The 26030-nt window shown below is 54.1% G+C and overlaps 1 protein-coding gene and 1 long non-coding RNA gene across 8 annotated transcripts in view; one reads left to right on the top strand and one right to left on the bottom strand.

Moving 5' to 3' along the window:
* The window catches only part of Llgl2 (LLGL scribble cell polarity complex component 2), a 33198-nt gene that overhangs the window by 5933 nt on the left and 1235 nt on the right, over positions 1 to 26030 (bottom strand). For 6 of the 7 annotated variants that reach the window (XM_048365913.1, XM_048365915.1, XM_048365916.1 and 3 more), the window contains exons 2-10: positions 16758 to 16862; positions 5165 to 5262; positions 3569 to 3650; positions 3186 to 3301; positions 2668 to 2826; positions 1565 to 1727; positions 1318 to 1450; positions 951 to 1005; positions 278 to 432 (exon numbers count right to left, since the gene is read on the bottom strand). In XM_048365913.1, the coding sequence (XP_048221870.1) occupies positions 278 to 432; positions 951 to 1005; positions 1318 to 1450; positions 1565 to 1727; positions 2668 to 2826; positions 3186 to 3301; positions 3569 to 3650; positions 5165 to 5262; positions 16758 to 16832 (1036 nt within the window). In that variant the 5' untranslated portion in view covers positions 16833 to 16862. Of the gene's footprint in view, positions 1 to 277; positions 433 to 950; positions 1006 to 1317; positions 1451 to 1564; positions 1728 to 2667; positions 2827 to 3185; positions 3302 to 3568; positions 3651 to 5164; positions 5263 to 16757; positions 16863 to 17007; positions 17278 to 26030 lie in introns of those variants that run through there. The other variant, XM_048365914.1, reaches the window with a different exon arrangement.
* On the top strand, positions 347 to 23923 carry LOC125365705. Its single transcript, XR_007213736.1, has 4 exons — positions 347 to 480; positions 17445 to 17450; positions 18582 to 18586; positions 23904 to 23923. It is a non-coding gene; the product is annotated as an uncharacterized LOC125365705 (long non-coding RNA).

Genomic DNA, 26030 nt, shown 5'->3' with positions numbered 1-26030 from the left:
CTATGCCAAATGGCAAATGGACAGATGGCAAATCGGGCGACGCAGCTCTGTCCCCACTGGGCTCAGTCCCTTACAGAGCGTTTGGGACAGGCAAGAGGAGTGGCCAGGAAGGATGGGGCTCCTGGCTGCGTCTCGAGCTGGGGAGAATGGCACCACTGGCCTCGGTGGCCCAGAGGTGGCTCATGGTGGGTTTGGGGAATATCCCTATGGGACTGTCTTCACTGGTGTGTCCCCCTGCCCCCCCCCCCCTGCATGCGCATTGCCGAGGCTTGCCTACCAGCCGCAGGGTCTGCCTCGGTGAGGACGGTGAAGTCGATGACGCGGGAGGTGAAGTCGAAGGCGGTCTGCTGGCCGTCGCGGACCACCGAGATGCAGTGGCGGTCCCCGTAGCTGGCCCGCGGCATGCCGCCCTGGAAGATGGTGAAGGGCAACCTGCAGGCAGGGAGGGAGGGAGGGCGGGGTGGGCGGGTAGCCGGGGCAGTGCCCGGCCTTTGCAGCAAGGACTGGGGGCTGGCGGGCCCCACACCAGGAGGGAGGAGTCTCAGGGCATTTGGAGAGCGCAGGGCTGGATGGGAGCTCTTTCTGGCTGCAGCGGCCAACACGAACTCAGAATGAGGGGGAGCGCCCAAGATGGGGGTCCTGAGGAGGTGCGGCCGCCGGGTCCTCCCGCAGCGCCCCCTCTGCTTCCCCACCAGCTGCCCTACAGGGTTCCGCCTGGAGAAACGGGGCTGTGGCCCCAAGAATGATCCATCTCACTGATCCTGTCGGCCCTCTGGGAAGGGACTTGGCAGGAAGCGAGCTATCGAGAGATATGAACGATAAACCTGTCCTCCCTCCCTCCCCTGGGTTGGCCCTTGCCTGGCACCGCCACCCCCAGCAGGGGCCCGGCAGTCTCTCCGGCCCTCCAGGGAGGCTCTGCAAAGCAGGCACACGGCTGCTTAAATACCTACCCCTGCCTGGTGGTCAGCCAGAAGATTTTGGTAATAGCTTTGCAAGGGAAGGGACCTAAAGGGAAAGAAATACGCCTGAGCAGGGCCCCCACTCAAGACACGTGCCAGCTCCCACGGGCACAGATCCTTTGTCCACGTCCACAAGTGGACCGTGCAGGGGGCCTGCCCTGCACAGGGCCGAAAGAGCCACGGCGGGCATCTGAAAACAGGAGGTGTGGCTCTCTGGACCAAGCCATGAACCTCTAGGAACCCAGGTTTTGCTTCTGTAAGCCAGGCGCCCTAACCCCGAGTCCCGGAAGGAATTAGGTGCTCCTGGAGGGGGGGGGTTGGGCAGGGCTGGGCGCCACTCGGCAGGGAAAGCACTGACCATAAGGCATGCAACTGCGCAAGGGCTCCGACTGCTTGGCTTCCCCAGACACAGGCCACTGGCAATGGCTGCCGTCCGAGTGGCAGGTGACAATCAGACGGCCGTCCCGCTGCCAGCTGACATTCTCCAGTTGCTTCAGAGGGGAGAGGGGGAGAGCAGTGTCTGGCACCAGGGCAGCATCCCCAATGGCTGCTGCTGGGTCTTCAGCACCGCGGGGCCCAGGAGGGCCACTGTCCCCACCACCTACCTGGCTGCAGAGGAAATGGTAGAGCACACGGCTGCCCTGCAGGTCCCAGATGACAACAAGGCCCCGGCTGTAGCCGATCAGGATCTGGGTGGGGTCTCGAGGGTGCTCCTGAAGAGCCTCCACCATCTCAAACACCCGCCGGTTGCGGGCCTCCTCTGGCAACCTGGGCAGGGGAGTGCCATGAGCCCACGCCGCCCGGCCCAGTGGGGCACTCCGTGCTAGGAGGGCATCCTACGCGGCCAGCAGGGAGAGGCGGGGAGGAGAAGGGCAACGTGGAAAACAGGACAGAGCCCTATCAAGAATTCCCCAGTGAGCAACATGCCTGTGGCTCATGCCTGTCATCCTAGCGACTCAGGAGGCGGAGCTCTGAGGACCGGGGTTCAAAGCCAGCCCAAGCAGGGAAGGCTGTGAGACTCTCAGCTCCAGGGAACCACCCGAAAATCCAGAAGCGGAGCTGTGGCTCAAGTGGTAAGGCTGTGCTGTCCCGGCTTTTCAGCCCTGCAGCTGTATGTGCACGGGAGCTCTGGTGGGGGGGGGGGGCTTTTAGACTCCCTGTGGGGCCCGGGCCCCTAGGGTTTTGAGACTATTGGTCTTAGCACAAAGAACACAGGCCTAAGAGTTGGTCCTCACTCCCCTCAGATTGTAAGCCTGTGCATGTGTGTCACATGTGCGTGTGCCAGCACTGGGGCTTGAACTCAGGGCCTGGGTACTTTCTCTTAGCTTTTTTTGCTTAAGAGTGATGCTCTAGCTCTTGAGATAACACTCTGCTTCTGGCTTTCTGCCAGAGACAAAGCGTCTCATGGACTTTCCTGCCTGGGCTGGCTTTGAATCACCATCCTCATACCTCAGCCTCCTGAGTAGCTAGGATGATAGGCGTGAGCCATTTACACCTTGCTTCCCTAAATGTTAATTGTGGTGACAAGTTACCCCTAAGGCCCCTCTTGTGTATGGGTGACAGAGTCTCGATCTGGATAACAAGGGGAGAGTTGAGCATCTTCTTTCCTGTCCCCATAGACTCCCCAGGAAAGAAGTGATACATGGAGACGTTTTCTGGGGGCCAACAGGGAAAGGCCATACCCCACCCGAGGCGTGGGGCTCCTCACCACTGCAGCACGGCGTCCGAGCTGACGGTGTGGCTGTCTAGCGTGCGGAAGCTGGGCAGCTGTACAACAAACACGCTGCCACTCTCGGTGCCCAGGTAGAGGAGCTCTCCAGAGGAGTGAGGCAGGACCACGGTGATCTGCGTGGCACTGGGGGGAGCCCTGCCGAAGATGACAGCGGAGCACGAGCTGGATGGTGCCCCGAATCTCCAGCTCCTGGGGTCTTCACCAACCCAGCCCCAAGGGAAGGCCTGGCCTGGGGAAGTCTGGCCCCTGAGGGCCGTGAATGGGGTTTATTTACAGTGTCTCCGTCAGGACGGATAGGCTGGAAGATGACAGAGAACACAGGCAGAAACAGCAGCTGGGACCCTCCTACATACCGGAGCATGGACCTGGGGGGTCACCCTACCCCCACCCATGCACCCTGAGTCCCTGAGCATAGGATACAGTGGCTCAAACACATGCCGGGCAGGCCCTGGCAAGGGCATGAGGGCTCTCCCAGGAGGGGCCTGCATCCTTACCCTGGGGGGCCACGCAGGGTGTAGGTCTCTTCTTCCTGCAGCTCTGACAGCCCGCCTTTGACCTTCAGACTCCACAGGTGCAGGCTGTTGTCATCCAGCAGGGTGACCAGCTGGCACTGGGAAGGGAAGAGGGGGGGACGGGGGACAGGGGAGTTCGTGCTGTTGTTGACCAAGGAATGCCGGCATTCCTCGAGAGCTTTAGCTCTTGGGTGGCCTAGGCTGGGGCGATGGTCTCCCGGAGCCCCAGACCCAGCCTGGGGAGCCTCCGGTTTGGGGAAGGCGTTGGTCCAGGTCTCTGCCCAGCACCAAGCCCGGGCTGTGCCTCCTTCCCCGTCCCACCCACTCCAGAAGACGGGAGGGTAAGAACCGGGAGGGGCCCTCACCTGGCCAGGCAGGAAGTGAATCTGCGTCACCGCGTTGTTCTCCTGATGGAGCCCCATGAACTCCACGCCGGGGGCACCGTAGCTGGGAGAAAGCTCAGGAAAATCTCTGCACACTGGTCCTTTCCCACCCTGAGAGGCAGCGCGCGCTCTCAGCCCAGGTGGGAAGCAGCATATATGGCTCCTCCTGACAGCAGGAGGCCCAGGACCCAGGGTAGGGAAGGGATGGCAGCGGCCCTGACCCAGGGACACTCAGCTACTAACTTGACCCTGGAGAGCGAGCCCAGCCAGCCACGAGGCCCGTGACCATCTCCTCCCATGCTGAAGGTGAACTTCTATCTCTGACAGCTATTAGGCTTCCTTCCCCTCCCCCAACAAACCGCACCCCCAACACGGGAGCCCTAACTACAGAGCCATGGGCTCACCTGGTGGCCCCTGTGAGAACACACTGGGCACCAGGCTAAGCCCATCCCCCACAGACTTGGCCCGAGACCTAGCACCAAGGATTGGTAACCAGGATATGGACAGTGTTGGCAATGATTAACCAGCTTGGGGAAGAGAGAGCTCCCTCCCACCAAGCGGTGACAGACTTGGGAAGGGGGAGGGCTTTTAGGAAAGAGATGCCTATCTCCCAACTCCCGACCCTGGCTCATTCTAAGGGGTGCAAGACAGATGGCGGTGTTCAAGACCATGGCTCAGATCAGGCCAGCTAAAGAAGTCCAACCGATGGATACGCACCCCTCCTGGAACTTGTGGGCTTGCCCTTGAAATCTCCCAGAGCCCCTAGACAGTCAGGATCAATGCTTTGGCTAACGTCCACCCAAATGGGGTGTGCTGCAGCGTAGGCTCTGGAAAAGTTGCTGACCGAGTGCTGCCCCCTCCCCTTAGAGCTACCTCACCTCTGCTGGGCCGGAGCCCAGGGCCAGTCCATTCCCGCCACTCATCAGGAGGGAGGGAAACACACACACTGGCTCCTGGCTGAGGCCTGTGTCCGCTTTGTACAGGTGGATTCCCGAGGATGAATGGACACCCCGGGACAAGCTTTGTGTAATGGGTAGGTGGAGATGGGGGGCAGGGAAACAGGGTCCAGGCCTCCCTAGAAGACATGGCCAGTTATTTTTGGGGAGATCTATTGTGGCAGGAAACCATTCTCTGGCTGGCCACTCACCTACAGGTGGGTGCAGCGTTAAGGCTCTTCTAAGACTTCCCGTACTGAGCAGTGCCAAATAGAGTCTCTAGGCCCCACCCCATCAGGGGAGAAGGAGAGGCCAGGGCCAAGCCTCTCTCTTCTTTGGGCACGATGCCCAGCCACACAAGACCCCAGTGGGCCCAGTTGAGCTTGAGTGATAAGAAGACAGGATTCACCCACCCCCTTTTCACCTAAATGACTGCCATGCCAGGCCCTCCCGCCAGCCAATCCAACTCCTTACACCCTCAACATGCCCCGCCTCATCCCCAGGAAAACTGCTTCCCCAGCTGGAAATCAGCAAAGTCTGCCCTCACGCTAGCAGTTCATGAGCGAGGAGGGGAAGATGGCCGGGCCTCCACCCCCAGGCCCTCCCAGACCTTCGGGAGAGGGGCGATCGCTGGAAAGGATACAGCTTGACGGCCCCAGAGCGGGTGCCGATGGCCAGGATACGTAGAGAAGGGCTGTAGCCAAGGGCGCTGGGCTGGTGCGGGAAGCCATGTTCCACGGTCTGCAATGAGAGCCACGTGGGCTAGGTCTCCACATACATCCTGCACCCCCGTGGCCTGCCTACCCCCCATGGCTAAGGCTGAGCAGGGTCCACGACGGTAGAGCTGTAGCCCACAGCCAGCCTGGCAGGAAAAAGGGCTGTGGAGCCACACCCCGCCCCATCCATGAGTTCCAGTTATGACCGTGTCCCTGGCTACGGTCTTCCCTTTAAAGCTCATTGTCCCTGAAACCACGCAGGCTGCGTGGATGCCCTTCAGGAACGTGTGTCTCTACCATGAACATCCAGGGCCACAGATCAGATCTTCTGAGTGATGGGCAGGGAGGGGTGGAGAGTAGGGAGTTGGCTCTGTAGAAGCACTGGTCCCTCAGGAAAGAAACCTCACGGCACCACAGCTCTAGGCCTGCCTGAGGCCTGAGAACCAGCATCCTGGTCCTCTCTGTACTGACTGTCCAAGGCTCCCCACCCCACCTGCCCTGTCTCAAAGGCTGTCACGTTTGGGGTCTCCTCAACCATCTTCCCAGAAGATACATTTCTGGAGTGCAGTTGCAGGTGTGTACATTTGTTAATTTTATTTGTTGGTCATGGTGTTGGAACTCTGGGCCTGGGCGCTGTCCCTAAGCTCTTCTGCTCAAGGCTAGCTCTCTACCACTTTGAGCCGCAGTGCCACTTCCACTTTTCTGGTGGTTCACTGGAGATAAGCCTTACGGACTTTCCTCCCTGAGCTGGCTTTGAACGGTGATCCTCGGATCTCAACCTCTGGAGTAGCTAGGATTACAGGTGTGAGCTCACACCTATATATGCGTGACCATATTTATTAAATTTTTTAAAAGAAGGTTCTGTTGTTTGTCCCTCAGTCTCCCCACCCCCCCAACCCCATCATCCCCCAAGTTGGGACCAGGGCCTTGCATATGGAAGGCAAGCATTCTACCACTGAGCCACATGCCATATACCCCCCACCTGTGTGTGTATTTAATTTTAATTTATTTATTTTTGCCAGTCTTGAGGCTTAAACTCGGGGCCTGGGCACTGTCCCTCAGTGTCTTTTTGCTCAAGGCTAGCCTCTACCACTTGAACCACAGCGCCACTTCGGGCTTTTTGTGTGTGTGGCACTGAGAAATCAGACCCAGGGCTTCATGCATGCTAGGCAAACACTCTACCACTAAGCCACATTCCCAGTCCCTGTGTATGTATTTAAAGATGCAAAAATATAGCTACAGTAGTCTGGGCACTTGTGGCTCACACCTGTAATCCTAGCTACTCAGGAGGCTGAGATCTGAGGATTACTGTTCAGAGCCAGCCTGGGCAGAAAAGTCCCAGTGAGACTCATCTCCAACTAACCACTCAAAAACTGGAAGTGGCACTGTGGCACAAAGTGGTAGAGCACTAGCCTTGAGCAAAAAGAGCTCAGGGACAGCGCCAAAGCCTTGAATTCAAACCCCATGAGCAACAGCAAAACAAAACAAAACAAAACAAAACAAAAAGCACAGCTACAAATACTAAATAATCCCAGTGACTTGGGATGCTAAGGATGGAAAGATGGAAGTTACAGACCAGCACAGACAGAAGAGTTCACAAGACTTCTCCTCAACTGATAGTTGGGTCTGGTAGCACACAGCTGTCATCCTAGCTATCAAAGGAAACCTAACATGAGTGGACTGTGGCTCAGGTGTGCACCTGAGCAGGAAATGAGACCCTATCTCAAAGTCATTAGTGCAGAAAAGGCCTGGAGGTATAATTCAGTGGTAGAGCCATCTACCCAGCAAACTTGAGGCCCTGAGTTCAAACACTAGCACTGGAAGGAAAAAAAGGAGAGTGTGACTGGGACCACACTACCCAGATCCCTGCGCGTGCTCCAACACATGCCTAGCTTGCCCTGTGTACAAAATTCGAAGGTAGTGCAGCCTCAGTCACAGTCCTCCCTGACTGCTTGGTCTGTTTCTGGAGCTTTCCCAATGCCAGCTGCAGTGACCATCACACTTGGACTCCTAGCCCTGCCTGCAGTTCTGGGCATTTCTTTAGGCAGGCAAAGAACTGCAAAGCAAAAGATCCAAGATGGACCAGGCACATTCAGGAAGTGGGTTCTGCTTCCCCATCAGATGCCCAGCCTCCACCCAGGAGACGCAGGCCTGGCCCAGCTGGGTTTGAGCTGAACACCAACCCAAGCAACCACTTGTTCCACAGGTTTTTGTTTTTTCCTTAAGCCATGGAGACAGCTCAGCAGAGTAGGGCTACAGCAGTGAGCCCACCTCCCTGGCCCAGGGCTCTTTAGCAGCCATATCAGTACTTCTTATCAGAAAGAGATAAGCCCTTGGTGAGGGCCAGAGAGCTTAGTGATCTTGCCCCCAGCCTTCCCACTAGGCCGGCCTAGTCCAGCAGTTTCCGGAAGGAGGCCCACACTAGAGTCACACTGGGGACTCAAGCTTAGGTGACCTCCGGAACTGAATGGGGAAGGGGGTGCCATAATCTATTTTGCAACTACCAGGCTCTACCTGGATGGGACTTCAGAGGGGACACGGCAGAAACCTCCAGCCAGCCCAGGTCCCCGTACAGCTATGTAAAAAATGCAGAGCCTGGAAAAGCCCTGGGTAGATAAGCAAGTGTCAGGAATGTAAACATTTCCCAGGAAAAGGAAGGCAGGCAGGGAAAGACCAGACTGAGGGACAAGCTCCCCCAGGGGCCCCGCTAAAGCCTCAGCCAGCCAGCTGCCAGAGCCTAGGAAGTTTTGGAAACAGTAGCATTTTCTCCATCACCATCATGGCAGCAGCAACTCAGGGCCAAAGCTCTGGAATGTAGAATGGGGAGGCCTGGGCAGGGCGTGGGTGGGAAGGGGTCCTAGGAGTTTGGAAAGCCAGTAACAGGCCCCACACCCCAAGCTGAGCTCAGGGCCACAGCCAAGAAGCTGATCCTCTACTTCAGTTGACTTAAGTATTTCGTTGGGGCCCAGTGGCCTAGAGGCCTAGTGGTAGAGTGCTGGTCTACCATGTATGAAGCCCTGGGTTCGATTCCTCAGCACCACATACACAGAAAAAGCCGGAAATGGCGCTGGGGCTCAAGTGGCAGAGAGCTAGCCTTGAGCAAAAGGAAGCTAGGGACAGTGCTCAGGCCCTGAGTTCAAGCCCCAGGGCTGGCAAAAAAAAAAAAAAAAAAGTATTTTGTTGTACTACTGGTGGGGATGGAACCCAGGGCCTTACATAGGCCGGACAAGTACTCTCTACCACTGAGCTACATCCTCAGCCCTATTTCAATTAATTTAAATGTAAGAATGGATGTACAAATTCAGCTACTGAAGAACGTTCACATATATCCAGAACAACCTGAGCTCCAAAGGAGTATCAGACAGGCAGACCAACTTCCAATCTCCTTTTGCAACTATAAATTTTTTTTTTTAATTTTTGGTACCAACACTGGAACTTGAACTCAGAGCCTGATACTGTCCCTTAACTTTTTCATTGAAGACTGGTTATCTTCCACTTGAGCCACAGCTCCACTTCTGGGTTGTTGTTGTTGTTTGTGGGGAGTGGTTAATTGGAGATAAGAGTCTCACAGTTTCCTGGCTAAGCTAGCCCCAAACTGCGATCCTCAGATCTCAGCCTCCTGAGTAGCTAGGATGACAGGTGCAAGCCATCGGCGCCTGGCACAGCTTATTAATCTTTTAAACTCTAAAGACAGAGCCTAGTATTTTTTTAAAAGTATGTCAGAATAAAGATGTAATGTACAAAATACACCCAGATTTCAAAGAGTTAATATATGAAAGATCTCATAATGCAGCTTCTAAAAATACAAAATTTTTTTTTTTTTTGGCTAGTCTTGGGGCTTGTTTTTTGTTGTTATTGTTGCCAGTCCTGGGGCGTGGACTCAGGGCCTGAGCACTGTCCCTGGCTTCTTTTTGCTCAAGGCTAGCACTCTACCTCTTGAGCCACAGCGCCACTTCCGGCTTTTTTCTATATATGTGGTGCTGAGGAATTGAACCCAGGGCTTCATGTATACGAGGCAAGCACTTTACCATTAGGCCATATTCCCAGCCCCTAGCCTTGGGGCTTGAACTCAGAGCGTGGGCGCTGTCCCTGAGCTGCTTTTTGCTCAAGGCTAGCGCTCTACCACCTGAGCCACAGCGCCACTTCCGGCTTTTTGGTGGTTAATTGGAGATAAGAGTCTCATGCATTTTCCTGCCCAGGCTGGCATCAAACCATGATCCTCAGGTCTTAGCAGCAGGCCTGTAGCTTCACAGTAGGCTCCCAGGCACCGATCATCCCCCCAGGGCATCAACATCTACCATCTCACCCCCTGCTGCAGGTCAGCTTCTTTTCTCTGGCCCAGTGGAAGACAATGTGATTTAATCACACACAATCATCCCGCATTTCCTCCAGGGTCCAGAGGACACTGTGACCACCCTTCCTGTCTCCCCTCCTTCTGATCGAAAGGCTTGTTTAGGTCAGGCACTCAGCCAGACCCCCAGACTTTCCAATCCTCTCTGGCCTCTTCAACAGCGTGTCCTCTTAGTGAGCAACTTCACTCTGGGCCTCACTTCCCATCCCATCAACAGGACGATGCCCGTGACTGTCCTGAGCAGGGCTGTCCTTAGATTAACCAAGAAGCAGCTCTGAAAGGCCCCAGACAGTGCACCTGACAGCGCCCACGGTCTCAGGCTGAGTCTCCCGATTCCAGCTTCCCCCATGGTTCTCATCGGTCTGTCGCAGCACAAGCAGGCATCTTCTCCAGGCTGCCAGTCCCAGGGAGACAAGGCAAAACAAGGACAGTGAACTCTACAGTGACTCCCCCTGGACTGGGCCCAACTGGGTTCAGATGTAATTGTGTCGCTCCCGGGGGATTCCTGAGTGGAATGAGGCAATTCTGCAAGGTGGCAAAGCCAGGCCACAGTGCGGAGACCCAAATGGGCAGGGCGGTGGGAGAGGCCCTGGGATCTGGCTGGGACAAGAAAGAAGGGATTTCAATTTGGGGGAAAGACCCAACTATTGAAGGGAAAGGGAGGAGCCAGAAACCCAGTGTGTCCTAGGGAATCCGAGTAAGGGAGAGAATGCAAGCTCTGCCAGGCACCCCGATCCCGCCCTAGCCGTCTCCAAACTTCAGTGCCAGGCCGTACCCTTGTCACCCCTTATCCAAGTCTTAACATTTTTTGTCTTGGCAGCCCTCACTGGAGTACAAGGTCCATGCGAATGTCCTCTACCTCCCACCCCACCCATACACCTGGTTCAGGCCCAGAAACAACTCTAGGTCCCTGGAAGAGGACGTGTGGATGATCTCTTTCAAAGGAGGCACCGACAGGGCACAGGTGCGGGGTCTAGGCCTGAGCTGGCCTGCTGTGTGACAATCCTCAGTACTCCCTGTAGATGTGGGGCAGCTGGCACAGCCCTGAGTGGGCATAGAATTCCCAGACCAGCCCTCCTGACCAATGACCCCAGCGAGCTACAGTGCCAGAGCAAAGTAGGAGCCTGCCCCAAGTCTCGGCGGCCTCGGAGCCATCCTCCCACCTCCCTGGCCCCGCCCCCATCCTGCTACCTGGCTCAGGTGACCTGGCGAGGGAGGAGAGAACAATGAACTCTTTTGACAAGGAGTGGGGAAAGGAGAGCAAAGAGTCACAACTGCAGCCAAACTGCAACACTAGCCCGTGTGGGAGGAAAAAGGCCACTGTCTCAATCTGGCTCCAGGACCCGAGCCCAAGTCCCCAGAAGGGGAGGGAGCGGCAAAGGTGTGTGTCAGCCACTGTGCACATCTTCATCCTGTCCTCAACCAGGGAGGCCCCCATGGAGAAGCAAGGGTCAGAGGGGCCTCTGGTACTTCTCAGAGGGTGGAAGAGCGCTGCCCAGGACCACAGGGGACACACACCAGCCTGGCTGGCAGGCTGGGTGACTCTGCCTGATACTGGGTGTGGTTAGCTCAGATTCCTGGCAGTGGCAACCTGGCCCTCCCGGTGTGGCTGTCACCTGACACCAGGGGCCCAGCCACGCAAAAGCCAAGACCAAACAACCTGGTCCTGGGCAGGGACCGCTGGTCAGGAACGCACTGTTTGTTCAGGGCCTGGGGCTGGGATGTGGGCCAGGCAGGAAGGACTCCAGCAGGGGGCTCAGTGGCCGCCGCTGCTTCCCTGCGGGCGTGGCTGTTCAGAGGGGCCGGGTTTCACGCGGGCAGAGAGCAGGCAGGCTGCAAGGTGTTCTACCTTGAAGACCCCTTTCCTTCCTTGCTGAGTTCCTGGGTTGATCCTAGGCAGCACCGCCAGGTGACTTAGCTGTCTCCCTAACAGGCTTGAGGATGCACTGTGCGTGCGTGGTAATGACTACTTCGAAGAAGAAACTGAGGCCCAAAGAGGTGAAGCCACCACCAGAAGGCCGCACAGCCACTCGGCAGATGCATCAGGAGACGTCCTCAGCCCCAGCCAGTGCCCTCGGGGACGCGCTCGGGGGGTGGGCAAGCCTCAGGGGCCTCATTTCCCCACTGTGGATTGGGGGTGATCCTATCTGTGAGTGGAGAGGAGGCACTGGCAAGAGCATCGCTGGTACGATGCCCACTGTGTGACAGGCCCCACCGGAGGGCTCACAACCCCGCTCAGAGTGCCAGCCTGCATGGAGGGATGCTCACGGTGGCCATCTGACGGAGGAGGACACGGTGGGAAGGCGGCAGGGCAGGGATCTAGACCCATGACGTCTAGTTCTAGGGCTGCCTCTGGCGGCACTACCAGACCCCCTAACCCGCTCCCTCCCTGCGGTCCCTCTGACAGAGAGTTCAGAGACTAGGGTAGTGGTGACATCTCCTGCCCCAGGCACATATGGCTCTCCAGAGCATGGCCCCAGGGCGCTCTGTGAGGTACTGCTGGCCCAGAACTGGTTTAGAAGCTCCTATCTAAGCCATCTGGGGTCAAGCCTGTAACAGTATCACTGCCCCACCCAGCCTCCCCAGCCCAGCGCCCAGCAGACCCACCTTGAGGACGGAGCACTCAGAAGGGCTGGAGAGTTCCAGAGACTGGCCCTCACCACTGTCTGTACCAGCGGCCCACAAGCCACTTCAGGGTCCAGCTTGGTCCGCACTGTCTACTGCCCCCCCCCCCCCATATCCAAGTTCCAGGGTACCCGGTAGTGTGGCCATCAACCATGGATAGCCCTCAATCTACACATGGATCCATTCAGTCTTCGCACCAAATCTATGGGCTACCTTCTGTGTTTGGCTTTTTTGTTTGCTTTGGTTGTGGGGCTTGAACTCAGGGCCTGGGCACTGTCCCTGAGCTCTTTTGTTCAAGGCTGGTGCTCTACTACCTCGAGCCACAGCATCATTTCCAGTTTTCTGGTGATTTATTGGAGATAGAGTCTCACAGACTTTTCTGCCCCAGGCTGGTTTTGAACCTTAATCCTCAGACCTCAGTCTCGTGAGTAGCTAGGATTACAGGCATGAGCCACCAGTGCCCAGCTGGGCTAACTTTCTAATATCAATCCCAGGGATGAGAGATGAAGGTGAACCAGGCAGCTAGGGGCCAAGGTCAGTACAAACGACCATGCAAAGCTACTGCACTATGATTAGAGGTGATAGTTGTTCCTTCGCTGACAAAAATCAAAAGGGATAATACTGAGATCAGTGATCCCTGGCATCACCACCCACACACTGATTCCTATGTCCCCTCCCTCCCACAATGAAACACCACTGGGTGCGGGCAATATGATGTCCTAAATGGTCCCCTGTTCCAGCTGCTGTTCACCAGGAATGCAGAGAGAGAGAGAGAGAGAGAGAGAGAGAGAGAGAGAGAGAGAGAGCCAATACTGGGGCTTGAACTCAGGGCCTGGATGCTGTCCCTTAACCTTTTCACTTAAGGATGGTGTTTTTTAAGCTGAGCCTTACCTTTACTTCTGGCCTTTTGCTAGTTAACTGGAAATAAGAATGACATGGACTTTTTTGCTTGGGCTGGCTTTGAACCATGATCCTCAGATCTCAGCCTCCTAAGTAGCTGAGTGTAAGGTCCACTCCCATGAGGGTTCCATGCAGATGCTCCTGTTTAAGTCTGTGCCCAGTACCTGTGTTACCTAGGTAACTGGCACACCTGGAGGCAGTTACCGCCCCCTTCTCTGAGGTCACATCCAACCCACCTGGCCACACCTCCCACCTTTCCCTACATAATCCAGCTCAACATGAGTTCCCGCTCTCTCCTTTTCAGTTACTCTCTCTTGCTCTTTCTCTCTTCTTTCCCTCTTTTCCTCTTCTTCCTTCCCTTCTGTCTCCGCATCTTGTGCAGGCTAGTTGTTTTCTTTCAATAAACTCCTTTCTGCCTGGACCATGTGGCAGGTTTCTTTTCTGGCAAACCTTACACTAAGATCACAGGCGTGAGCCACCAGTGCTCAGCTTAACCAGGAGTACCTTTACACCTAGGTGCACCCCATCAGGCTGTCATCTGGGTGGGGACGTGGAAGGCATTTAATTGGTAAGCAGGGCTGTTAAATATCCTACAATGCCCAGGTCAGTTGCACTGTACAGCTGGCCCCAGTATCACTAGTGCCAAGGTTAAGAAAACCTGGTGAGGTAATTTCCTGCCCTCATCCCCCTGCTGGCCTCCTCCTCCTTCACTTTGGACTGCATCCAATCACTTCAATGTCTCCTAAGACATTTCTAGAGAAAAAAAAAAAAAAATGACCCAAGTTAGCCTTTCTAAACCAGCCAGGGGCCAACTCACTCCTCCAGCAAAATCTACCAGGCCCTGGTGCCATGTCAAGCCTAGACTCCTAGGTTCTAGCCTCATCTCTGCCCCCAAAGCCTCAGGAGAAGCCTGGAATAGGTAGGACCATCTGGGGCCTCAAATCCTCTGGGATCTGACTTAACCCTTCTAGTTCCATCATACACTGGGCCTAGATGACATTACCCATGACTCCCTGCTCCCCTCTCCACCCCCTCAGCTTTTCCCCCCAACTCCCAAGAGGTGAAATTTCAGATCATCAGCCCTCACCCTCCCCAAATCTTGAAGACCAAAGACAGAAGAATCTTAACATCTGAGATTCCTAAAGCCCCAAGCCTGGGGCTATATAGTAGATAAGGGATTCTGGGAGGAAGGCAGGCAGGCAGGCAGAGCAATGATAGAGTTGCCCCCTTACTCCCTACTCCCTTGCCAGACAGATCAAGAGGCAAGTGGCCAAGTTTGGGGTCTATCAGTGGTAGATAAGGGAGGTGGGGGATAGATTCCTCCACCCAGCCCCACCCAGCCTCACCCACTGTAGAGGAACTTGGGGCGAGGGTTCACCCCTTTGCTGAGCCTGTCTGTCCGGTTTCTGTTGGAACCGGCCATCTTTTCCCACTGCGAGATACTAGCATCACCAAAGGCAACAGATGGCACCTGGGGGTCACCAGGCCCCCTGCTTGACACTGAGGTTCTGGCCCCTCAGGAGCAAGGGTGGCAGGTGGACTGAGATTACACCATTCCCAACACCCTCACCCCACTTCCTGTAGCACAAAAGCAAGACAGCACGAGCAGTGTTCATCTAGAAAAGCCCTGATTCCAGAGGTAGATGGCCCCGAGCACCTCCCCCCCGGCTAAGATTCCTGGGTCACTGCCTGACGTTATCAATTGGCTCCATGTTAAGTGGGTAACAAGCCTACTCTGCGGGTGGTGGGCACGCAGTCTCCCAGCTGGTAAATGGCAAAGCTGGACCTGAACCTGCGAGAGCTGATTCTGTAATGTCTCAAAGCAACAGAAAAACCACTGAGGAGGAGAAATTCTCATTTTTCACAAGGAGAAGTGCCACTTCCTGAGAGGATCCCAACCAAAAGGCCCCAACAAAAGTCAGGTTTTCTAGGTGGGAACACAGTTCAGTGGCTGAGCAATTGTTTATAGTATTCATTCAGACCCTAGGTTCTATCCCTAGTGCTTTTTGTGCAAGTGTGCTGGCTCAAGTGTTCTGTCACTTGAACCACAGCTCCACTTACGTCTTTTTGCTGGGTAACTGAAGATAAGAGTGTCATGGATTTTCCTGCCCAGGCTGGCTTCGAACCTCGATCTTGCTATCTTAGCCTCCTGAATAGTTTTACAAAATGCACGAGCCTCCTGTGCCCAGCTCTCAGTACTATCTTTCTTCTTTGCCAGCCCTGGGGCTTGAACTCAGGGCCTGGGTGCTGTCCCTGAGCTTCTTTTTGCTTTTTCTGTTTATGTGGTACCGAGGAATCAAGCCCAGGGCTTCACGCATGCTAGGCGAGCACTCTACCACAGAGCCACATTCCCAGCCCTCTCAGTACTACTTATAAAAGATCAGAATTCAGCTAGATGCTAATAATCATAGCTACTCATGAGGCTGAGATCTGAGGACTGCGGTTTGAAGCCAGTGTAGGCAGAAAAGTCCCCATGAGACTCTTATCTCCAATAAACCACTCAAAAATTGGAAGGGGGTAGCTGGGAATATGGCCTAGTGGTAGAGCTCTTGCCTCACATACATGAAGCCCTGAATTTGATTCCTCAGCACCACATATATAGAAAAAGCCAGCAGTGGCACTGTGGCTCAAGTGGTAGAGTACTAGCCTTGAGCAAAAAGAAGCCAGGGACAGTGCTCAGGCCCCAAGTTCAAGCCCCAGGACTGGCAAAAAAAAAGAAACAAAACAACAACCCCCCCCCCCCCCCCGCGCACACACACCAAAACTGGAAGTGGTGCTGTAGCTCAAGCCTTCTGCAAAAGGAGCTTAGGGATAGTGCCAAGGGCCAGAGTTCAAGACCCACAGCCAGCCGAGAAAAAAAAAAGTTAGAATTCCACCTTTGGGCATGGCCTGGAGGGTTGAACGCCAAAGGAAAAACAGCATGGACTTCCTGAAGTCCACTTGGGGCAGAGATCAAAGCAGCGGGGAGAAGACTAATTACCCCCAAACAGCTTCAGATTGCTAGGTGGCCGGGGAGCTAATGAAGCACGCTGAGCGCCTCCTGTTTACAGGTCCAGTGTCCTGAGTAGGCCTTCGGCACTTCTGGGGCCTTAGGAGCAGGCCTTGGATTTCAATCACCAGCTCCGGTTCATTCCCTGCAACACCTCACCTGCTCTCTGGGGCCAGAGCCCACTCGAAGGAACAGGTGCCAGCCTGCAGGGAAAGCTGCCTTTTCCTTTGGAGGCCTGAGCCTCCTGAGCCCCAAGGAGTCTAGCTAGCATCACAGACCCCTTGCAGGGGTCAATGTCCTTCCGTCTTCTCACCTTCTGCCTCCGTGGCAGCCCTGTGACAAGGCAGGCAGGCAGGACAGACGACTGTGTTGTGCCCATTTAACAGATGTGAGGGCAGAGGCTTGATGGGAGTGACTCGCAGAAGCCACACAGCCAGTGAGAGACCTGAGACAAGGCGCCCCACACATATCCCACGGCCCCGTCCCCCCCTTCCCGGGAAAGCTCTCCTCCTACTCCTCACTTCCAAAGTCAGGTTCCCATGAGGCCTCTCGGGCAAAGCCAAGTAAATCCTTCATCCAGGGAAAGAAAATCCGGTCTCCTTCCCCTGGCCGGTCAGTCCCAGCCAGGGCAGGGGCTCTCCGGCTTCTCGCTTACCTTGTTAAACTGGAACAGGTCCCGCTTCAGCCTCTCCCTGGCAGGGTCATGCCCAGGTCTCAGGAATCGCCTCATCTTGCTTAGTTTGCAGCCCTCACCTGAGACCTGCAGAAACCAAAGGAGTCTTGAGCCGGCTCCCACAGCTGCCCGGTCCCGGGGCCATCCTCATCTTGCCAGTCTTTCCCCAAGTCCAGCTTCCCCATCGGTAGCGTGGTTCCTCCCCCAGAGGAAGTTAGGGAGATCTTGGTACCTGGAGGCCCCGGCTTGTCCCTGCTGGCTAATGCTCTAATGCTACCAGTGGCCTTATAATGGGAGCAGGAAAAGCTAGGGGAGGAAGCCATTTAGTGTTGCTTTATAGGAACAAGGAGGGCCAGCTGGCCCCAGGTTAATTAGCTTAATTGTTAACCTGTTTTCTGAAAAACCATAAAACTGCAGAAAGGGAAACTTCACAAGCTTCCCCATAAAGCTGGTGGAAAGATGGAAATGCAAGGATGTCCCCAAGAACTCCCAGAACAGAACCCAGGGGCACTGGGCAATTCTAGACCAGCACACAGTGGGGGGGGGGGGGGGGTAGGGGAACACTTAGGTCACCTCCTCCTAAGTTGAGGGAGAAGGCCTAGGGACTTGGGTCTCTCCTACCAGACACAGCCATGAGGACCCGAGTGTAAGGAGACCCAGAGTGCTTAGTCGGGGGTGCTGGGCCATCACCAGGACTGAACACCCAGCTCCATTCCATGAGGCTGCTAGTCTCTTTGGCAGGCCCAGCCTCAGCCTCCCTGTGGACCCCAGTCCTGGCTCCCTAGGCTATGATGGGTATGCTAAAAAAAAAAAAAGCTCCCTTTCCCAGGGACCCAGGTATAGAATTAAAAAACAAAGCAAAACAAACAGAAAACCCAGAGCAAGGATCCAAAACCATCTGCCCACCGTAGAATGTATTCCCAGCCCAAGGGGGAACTATCTCTGGATTGTCCTTGGGGGAGGGGGAGGGGGAGGGATCAACTGCACTGGGCTTCTGCCCAGCACCACCTCCCACTGACCACAGGATGCCAAGTCCTGTCCTTAGGAAACACAAGGGCTCAGGCCCACTCCAGAAACAGCGCCATGCATTCCTCTCTAGACTGAAAGGAAGGCAAGCCCCTATCAGGGAGGAGCTTACTCTGGGCAAGAACAGGTAAAGACAGGCCAGCTGTGTGCTAAATGCTCCAACTTAGGAGAGGGGATAGGAGCCTGAACTGACCAGGTAGGGGGTCCTGTCTAAGCTGAGGCTTGAAAGACACCCTGAAGATTTCAACTTCTTGGGAGGTGGCAAAAATTAATCACAGGGCTGGGGGTGTATGTAGTTCAGTGGTAGAACATCCATCCAGCATAAGCAAGGCTCTGGGTTTGGTCCCTAGCATCACACACACACACACACACACACACACACAGCACACACACATTTCTTTTTTTGTTTTTAAAGAGCTGAGTGTGTAGGCACACACTTGTAATCCTAGTGCTAAGGCAAAAGGATCACGAGTTTAAACTGTGAGACCTTGCATCAAAGAACAAAACAAAAAACAAACAATACCAATAAAATCACCAGGTCAGTGCTCAGTGCTCATGTGAAAGTACCCCCAAAGCCGGAGGAGACCCCCATCGTATAATCTGTATGGCAGAGTTAAGGATCCGCAGGCTGGGTAACTTCAGAGACAAGGGTCATCCCCACTCTACATTACTGTTGCAAAAGAGAGGCGGAGAGGAACAGCCACTCCCAACGAAAAGATGGGCAGGGCCACTTCCAAACTAAACACCAGGGACCCCCTCAAAGCACTGTCACCCACAGAGGGGCAGTGTGGGGGGGGAGGATGTGGGGGAGGCCGGTGTCTTCACATCTCAGGGGAGCCAGACCACAGTTGAGGGAGCCTTCCACTTCTAGGGGAGTGGCAGGTAGCTAGGAAAGTCCCGGCATCCACTTGATCTGGGGCCCTGCAGCAGGCCAGAGAACAAGCAAGAAGCATGAAGGCCCCAAGGGCTCCTGGGATTGGGAGTGAAAACAGACTCCAGGCAGCAGCCATCTCCAGTGATCTCTGCCTCTGGACAAACAGCTGAGCCACCACACATTCCAGCAGTGGGGGAGGGCGGCTCAAGCTCATAAAGCAGCAGGCAGGCCCCCGGGGTGCTGGCTCTCCCCTCTCCAGCTGAGGTCACTGGGTCAGAAACTAGAGGAAGCTGGGAGTTGACTCCCTGGAAAGAAGAGGTCCTCCCCCCCACCCCCACCCCCCAAGACTCCAGGGAAGGGAACAAGAGGAGCGGGCCTTCTGTGCCAAAACCCCACACAGGCTCAGGGGCTGTAATGAGAAGTGGAGGGCCAGAGGGAGGGGACAGGTCAGGAAATGCCCACTCAGCCAGAAGGACAAGAGCACTCGATGCCCACCACCCACCCAGGTGCCTCTCCAAGTACCTGCTCTACACCAGGCTGGACTGGACCCCTTCCATGATGGTTATTATTAAAAACTCTGGTTCAAGCAATCTGTGCTCATTCAAATACAGAGGAGAACCCCACCACCACCACCTTGAACCCTACAGCTGGAGACAGTCACTCTGACATGTCTGTATGGGTCCTAAGCACCTTTGAACTCCATGAGGTTGTAACTACCAGATAGGTAAATGGAGGATCTCCCCTTGACAGAGGAGGAAACCAAGACTGCAGATGCCAAGCGACTTGTCCAAGGTCACCATTAGGAAATAGCAGAACTCAGACCTGACCTCAAGCCTGACAAACTCCCCAATCGAAGGGCTTCAGGAGGCAGTGAAAGATGGCTATTACAGGACAGCAGTGCCTAATTACGTCCCCGCAGTTAAAAGACGGAGCCACGCGTGCACACACTCCCCCAGGCCATCAGCTCAGAGCCAGAAAAACAGCTGGAGGGCAGGAGACCAGCCACTGCCTCCAGGATGCTGGAGGTCTGGCTGGCCTTAGTGGCCTTGCAGAGAACTGCTGCTCATCCTACAGTGGTTTGGACACCCCCTGGCTCGGTGAGACGGAGCATATTGGACCCTCAGTGTAGCCTCCCAAAACAGAAATCATACTACCGGGGCAAGGCAGAGAAGAGTACCACCCCTTCTTGGGAGTAGTGGACAGGTCTGCGCCTGGCTAGACTCACTTCTCCCCACAAGGCCATGAACCCAAGACCAACAAGTTCTCTGTGAAGATCAGAAGCCAGGCCTGGCACTGCCAGGTTTGGGGCAGGCCCTGCCTGCTCAGTCCACTCCAAGGAGACAGAAGATGTAAAGGGAAGAGTCCTGCAACGGGCTAACACACAGCATACCCCGAGCCTGGTGGCCTTCTGAGATCGCTTGGCTGTGAAGAGAACCGTATCCTCTCATCAAGGCTCCTTGGAAAAAGGAGTGGGGCCAAGTGCCCAGTGCCTGGCACAGTGCTGGGCACAAAGCACACCCTTGTCCTGGGACCAGGGTGCGGGGGAGCGATGGGGGAAAGGCAGGTGAGTCTCAAGAACACAGATCGGCCACCAAGGGGATGATTTCGGACCGAAGTCAAGGCTATGGGGAAATAAAGATGCTGAGATGTCAGGGTCTGTGTTTGCTGCCTTGGGCTGACACTGGCTGTCCCACTCTTCCCCCTCCCCTCTCCTCAAACGTCCTTTCTTCCTCCTTGCTTTTCTTCTCAAACCTTACCACTCTGAGCACACTCAAAAACTTACTTATTAGGGCTGGGAATATGGCCTAGCGGTAAAGTGCTCGTCTCATATACATGAAGACCTGGGTTCGATTCCTCAGCACCATATATGTAGAAAAAGGCAGAAGTGGTACTGTGGCTTAAGTGGCAGAGTGCTAGCCTTGAGCAAAAAGAAGCCAGGGACAGTGCTCAGGCCCTGAGTTCAAGCCCCACAACTGGCAAAAAAAAAAACAAAACAAAATCTTACTTATTAATCCTGGGAATTACTGGTGAACTCTCCACAGGAAGCAGTATCGAGATATGTAGCCCACTGCTGGGCTTACAGATAGGTGCAACCACACCAAGCTGTTTGTTTTTTGTAATAGGGCTTGAGCTCTTTTGCTCAAGGCTAGTGATCTACTACTTTGAGCCACAGTACACTTCCGGTTTTCTGATGGTCAATTGGAGATAAGAGTGTCATGGACTTTCCTGCCCAGACTGGCTCTGAACCACAATCCTCAGATCTCAGCTCCCCTAAGTGGCTAGGCGTGAGCCACAGGAGCCTAGCCTAAGCTGCTTTCTTACTTTGACTTCTATCCTTTTGTTGTTGTTGCTCCTAACTACATCCCTCAGTACCTGTTGAATGAAGGAATGAGTGAAAGGAAGAGGTAATGTCTCCACTCACCTCACCACCTTTCAGTAAGATGGAGGAGGGGGCCAGACAGGTAGAACAATAGGTATGAAGTCCACCTGGGGATGGTGAGCTTGCATGGGCTGAGCAGGTGAGAGACTGCAGATAACAAGGGAGAGCCTAGGAGGGTTAGAGGAGGGCCACAACAAAGAGCTTCAGTCTGACCCCCCCGGGGCCCTGCTGACCATACAGGGGCCTATGGCCTATCCGGCTCTCCCATACCCCCTCTCCCGGAGCCAGCCCCCTACTGGCTGTTCCACAATCCATACTTTGCCCCCCACGGGTTCAGCTCACAAAGGTGTCTGGAGCTCCTGAGCCTGAAACACCTTCTTGTCCTCTCCAGCAGCAGCAGTCCCCTTCCAAAAAGCATCCCCCATCTGAAGCCATCTCCCTTCCCTCAGTGCTTGACTGTACCCTGTATTAGAGTGACTGAATCTGCCCAGCTCCGTGAACATTCACCTCTGTCTTAGCAAGCTACCTACAAGGTCAACGACCTGGCCCAAGGGGAGACAGGAAGTAGAGACAACAACTTAGAGAGAAGGAAACAAGTACAAAGCTTCCTGGAGCAATAGAGTCTACAAGAAACATTTACATGTGCAGATCATACACTGGAAAGGTCATGGATTAGTGGTAGGTTTTGTTGTCGGCAGGGAGATAAAAGGTTCCAAGGGAAGAAGGAACGAGGTTGAAGATAGGGGTCAGGAGTGAGGGTGGCATTGCTCCTGGGCCATGTTGGCTCAGTGGGGAGGGACACCCCAAGAAGATCCCTCAATAGCCCAGGCCCTTCCACTGATCTGCTAGCAAAGTACACACCCAGTGCCAGACTCAAGACTTCTGGATTGGCCCAAGGAAGAGCCACACTCAGCATCTACTCTGGGTCCCTCCTGCTTTCTGGGGACACAGCACATGGGGCCCAAGCTCTCCTCTCCTCTCCGCTTTGCTCAGGCTCCGCACAGCACATCACTGATCAAGAAGCTGCCCTTTCTTCCTCCATGTCCTGCGCCAGGCAAGTATGTGGTCTCCTGTTTGGTGGATCTGAGAGCACCTTGGCATCTCCAACTGACGGGGTGTGGGGTGGCTCCCACACTGACTCCTCCAGATTCTGTCCCTGCCAACTCAGGTGCCCAGATCTGCTTTTCAAGGGCTGCTGTTGCCCTGGGAAACTCATTCTGCCAGAGGCACCATGCAAGCCCCTGACCAGCAGACTAGCAAGCAAACCTCAGATAAGGATGGAACCTTTATCCCGCCCATTCAGGTGGGACCCAGGGGAACCCAGATAGGGAACTTAGGGAATTGCAGTCACTGCTGTTGTTAGGTAATAAAAGGGACTGGGAACTCACTATATACAGCCACATGTTACTCTGCACCCCTCATAGGCAACATCTCATTTGGCTCTTACAACAATTACTTGCAAATAACTAAGTCATGACAGAACTAAGCCCCAAAGAGTAAGTCCAAGACCTAGTCTGCAATGCCAATCTGTCTGACTCTACAGTTCTCTGTTCATTTCCAGCTAGTCTCTCAGAACACAGAGCTGACAAGGAGTTGGCTGGGTGGTCCACTAGGGGTTGGTCTCCAACCCCACTATCACCCATTCTATGGAGCCATAAACCTGACCCACACACTCCAAGGGAGGGACTTGGATCCTCCTGAAGTGTTCCCTTTCTTGCATGCCCTTCCTGGGCCCAGAAGGAGACCTTTATTCTAGTATCTAGTACTGATACTTGTTAAATCAATGACTGAACAGTTTGGACAGCATATATATCAACTAGGCAAGATCTCCAATTATTGACCCCAGGGAATGCTGAGGTGGGGTCCATAGGTCCTCCTGATCTTCCCTACCCTGTTGTCAAGTCCTTGGTCAAAGGCAGGGCCCTGTGGCCTTCATGTGAGACATCCTCCTAGGGACATCCTTGTGGGCCCTGCCTTGCACAGAGGCTCCAGGACCCCCAGCTCCTTGGCAAGAAGAATCCCAGAATACTATTAAATATGCATGTTATTTACAAGACTCAAACAGATCTGTGCCCAGGTGTCACTTTCATCAAACCCTAGGAACACTGAGTCAGGTGCCTGGAGAGAAGGCTCAGGTCTCTACTAAATTCCTGAAGGGTAGAGTCAGGTACCTCGAAGCTCCCTAGTCCCCACGCCCAGAGGAGCCTCTCCTAGCTCAAGAATTCATTATGGTTCCTGGGAAGGGGAAGGAATGGAGTGACTCTTCAAGAGACCAGTTTCCTCTCGGGTAGGGCAGGAAGAGGTCACTTCAGAGAAGTTTGTGTATGGCCATGGGGTATAGGCAGGGAGGGTCCTCCCTAGGATCTCTAGGGAGCTAGGGATAGTAAGCATAGTCAGAGGCCCTAATGGGGAACAACTATCTTCTGCCCTGGGACCCTGTTTTTCCCTGTAAAGTGGGCCTGGGCAGAGGAAAACAAAGTTACAAGAGCATGCATGCTTTGGTCCAGGCAGGGTAGGACAATGGTATGGGTGAGCGAGATAAACAGGCCTTTCAGAAAGGAGTACCAAGGATGCTTGGGCTGCCAGGCAGCCAACCTGGAAAGGCATCAGCTTCAATGGCCTCCACCCTGCCCACCAACTCAGATGTCTCAATAACTGTTCCTTGCCAGCCATCGGTGGCTCACGCCTGTAATCCTACCTACTGAGGAGGCTGAGATATGAGGATCATGGTTGAAAGCCAGCCTGGGCAGGAAAGTCCATGAGACTCTTAACTCCAAATAACCACCAGAAAACCAGAAGTGGCACTGTGGCTCTCAAGTGGTAGAGCACTTAGCCTTGAGCTGAAAAGCACAGGGACAGTGCCCAGGCCCAGAGTTCAAGCCCCTTGACCAACAAAACAACAACAACAACAACAAAAAACCCAACTGTTCCCCATTGTCCCACTGTTCCTGGAGGCTCTTTTCCAGGACATTCTGGGTCTTCCACAGGATAGCCAGGGTTACAGACTGATGGCAGAGGCTCCAAACTTTCCAGTTCCACGTACAAGGACAGACAACCCCCTCCCCAAGTGAGGTTGAAAGGGCACACTGTGAAATTCCCAGACAATCTCCTTACGGACCAGCATGCAACACAGGAATGTGTACCCCACCCGGTGTAGAGAGTGGGCAGAGTGAGCTTTCCTGGCCGGGGCGGAGAACTGAGCAGATTGGATTCTACACTTGGGAGAGAGTCACGCCCCTCCTGGGGGCTGCACACCAGTCCACGTCCCTGGCTGGCCGAAGGAGCATGGAAAGTATCAAGGGTCAGGGAAACAGGATGTCAGGTCAGAAAAGGCCATTGCTCCCTACTCCTCAGGAGTGTTCTCATTCAAAAAGTTCTGATCTCCAGGGATGTTTAAAAAAAACAACAAACACAAAGTCATGACCTACTGGTAGATTTCCAGAAAGAGAAGCAAACACCCTCAGTAGGTAGGTAATTCCCAAAGGCCCAGATGCCTATCCAAAGGCTGATAAGTCACCAGCAATTTTTTTACCCTTCCGGTGGGAAGCTAACAAGTTCCCCATGTTTGGGTGCCTGCTTTGTGCCAGGTTAACATAGGAGTGATGTTTTTTACCTTCTCAGCACACCTGGGGAAAAAGGTGTGGCTAAGTGATGGCTCTAAGACAATATATCACTTGATATCTGGAAAGACAAAAGGAGGTGTTTGAGGAAAAGGCTTATCAGGTAGGAAGGGACTGTTTTTCTGCCTTACTTTCCCCTTTCTAAAACAATTCATTCTTCCCTCCAAGGATTCATTTCCCTTTTTCTGCTTTTGTTTCTTTTTCTTTATATGAACAGAGGTCACCTAAGATGGGGGGCCTTTTCTTTAAAGCTGCTGTCTAGCTGTACACTGGTGGAATGCACCTGTAATCATAGTTTCCCAGGAGGCTGAGATCTAAGTATTGTGATTCAAAGCCATCCCAGACAGGAAAGTCTGTGATCCCCTTATCTCTGATTAACTACCAAAACAGCCAGAAATGGAGCTGGGCCTCAAGTGGTAGAATGTCAGCTATGAGCGAAAAACTAAGATAACATCCAGGCCCTGAGCTCAAGCCCTACTACTGGCACACAAAAACAGTTGTTGTCTATTAAAAACTTACTAAATGTAGGGCTGGGAATATGGCCTAGTGGCAAGAGTGCTTGCCTCGTATACCTCAAGCCCTGGGTTTGATCCCCCAGCACCACATATATAGAAAATGGCCAGAAGTGGCACTGTGGCTCAAGTGGCAGAGTGCTAGCCTTGAGCAAAAAGAAGCCAGGGACAGTGCTCAGGCCCTAAGTCCAAGGCCCAGGACTGGCAAAAAAAAAACCTTACTAAATGTAGCCAGATACCAGTGGTTAGTGCCTGTAATTCTAGCTACTCAAGAAGCTGAGATCTAAGGATCACAATCTGAAGCCAACCTGGGTAGACAAATCCATGAGACTGAGACTCTCTCTTATCCCCAAGTAACCAGCAAAAAGCTGGAAGTAGCTAAGTGGTAGAGCACCAGTGTTGAGCATGAAAGTTCAGAGACAGTGCCCAGGCCCTGAGTTCAAGCCCCTAGGACTAGCACAAAAAATCAAAAACAAAACCTTACAAAGTTATTTAAATACTAATCTGCCACCAGAGGGGATGTTGCATTGCCTAATGGAAGAGTAGGACACCTAAGCACCCTAGATTGTGGGAAACTGTTCTCAAGGGACCTCCACAGGAGGCTGGTCCAAGCTAACTTCAGCAGGAAGAACTCTAGTCAGAGCCCCAAGGGCTGGGTTTGGTTCCTGACCGCCACAGGCAAGATCTGTGCACAGATACTTAAAAAAAAAAAAAAACGAACTCCAAATTTTCTGTCCATAAAATAGAGGTCAAGGCTGGGATGTAGTTCAGTGGCAAAGTGCTTGCCTAGTAAGGACATCTTGGGTTCAATCCCCAGTACCAAAAAATAACAAATACTACTAC

This window comes from Perognathus longimembris, chromosome 17 (genome assembly GCF_023159225.1).
Source record: "Perognathus longimembris pacificus isolate PPM17 chromosome 17, ASM2315922v1, whole genome shotgun sequence".
In the NCBI taxonomy this organism is placed as follows: domain Eukaryota; kingdom Metazoa; phylum Chordata; class Mammalia; order Rodentia; family Heteromyidae; genus Perognathus; species Perognathus longimembris.
The sequence above is the reverse complement of the archived record's forward strand: the minus strand, read 5'-3'. Positions and strand labels throughout refer to the sequence as shown.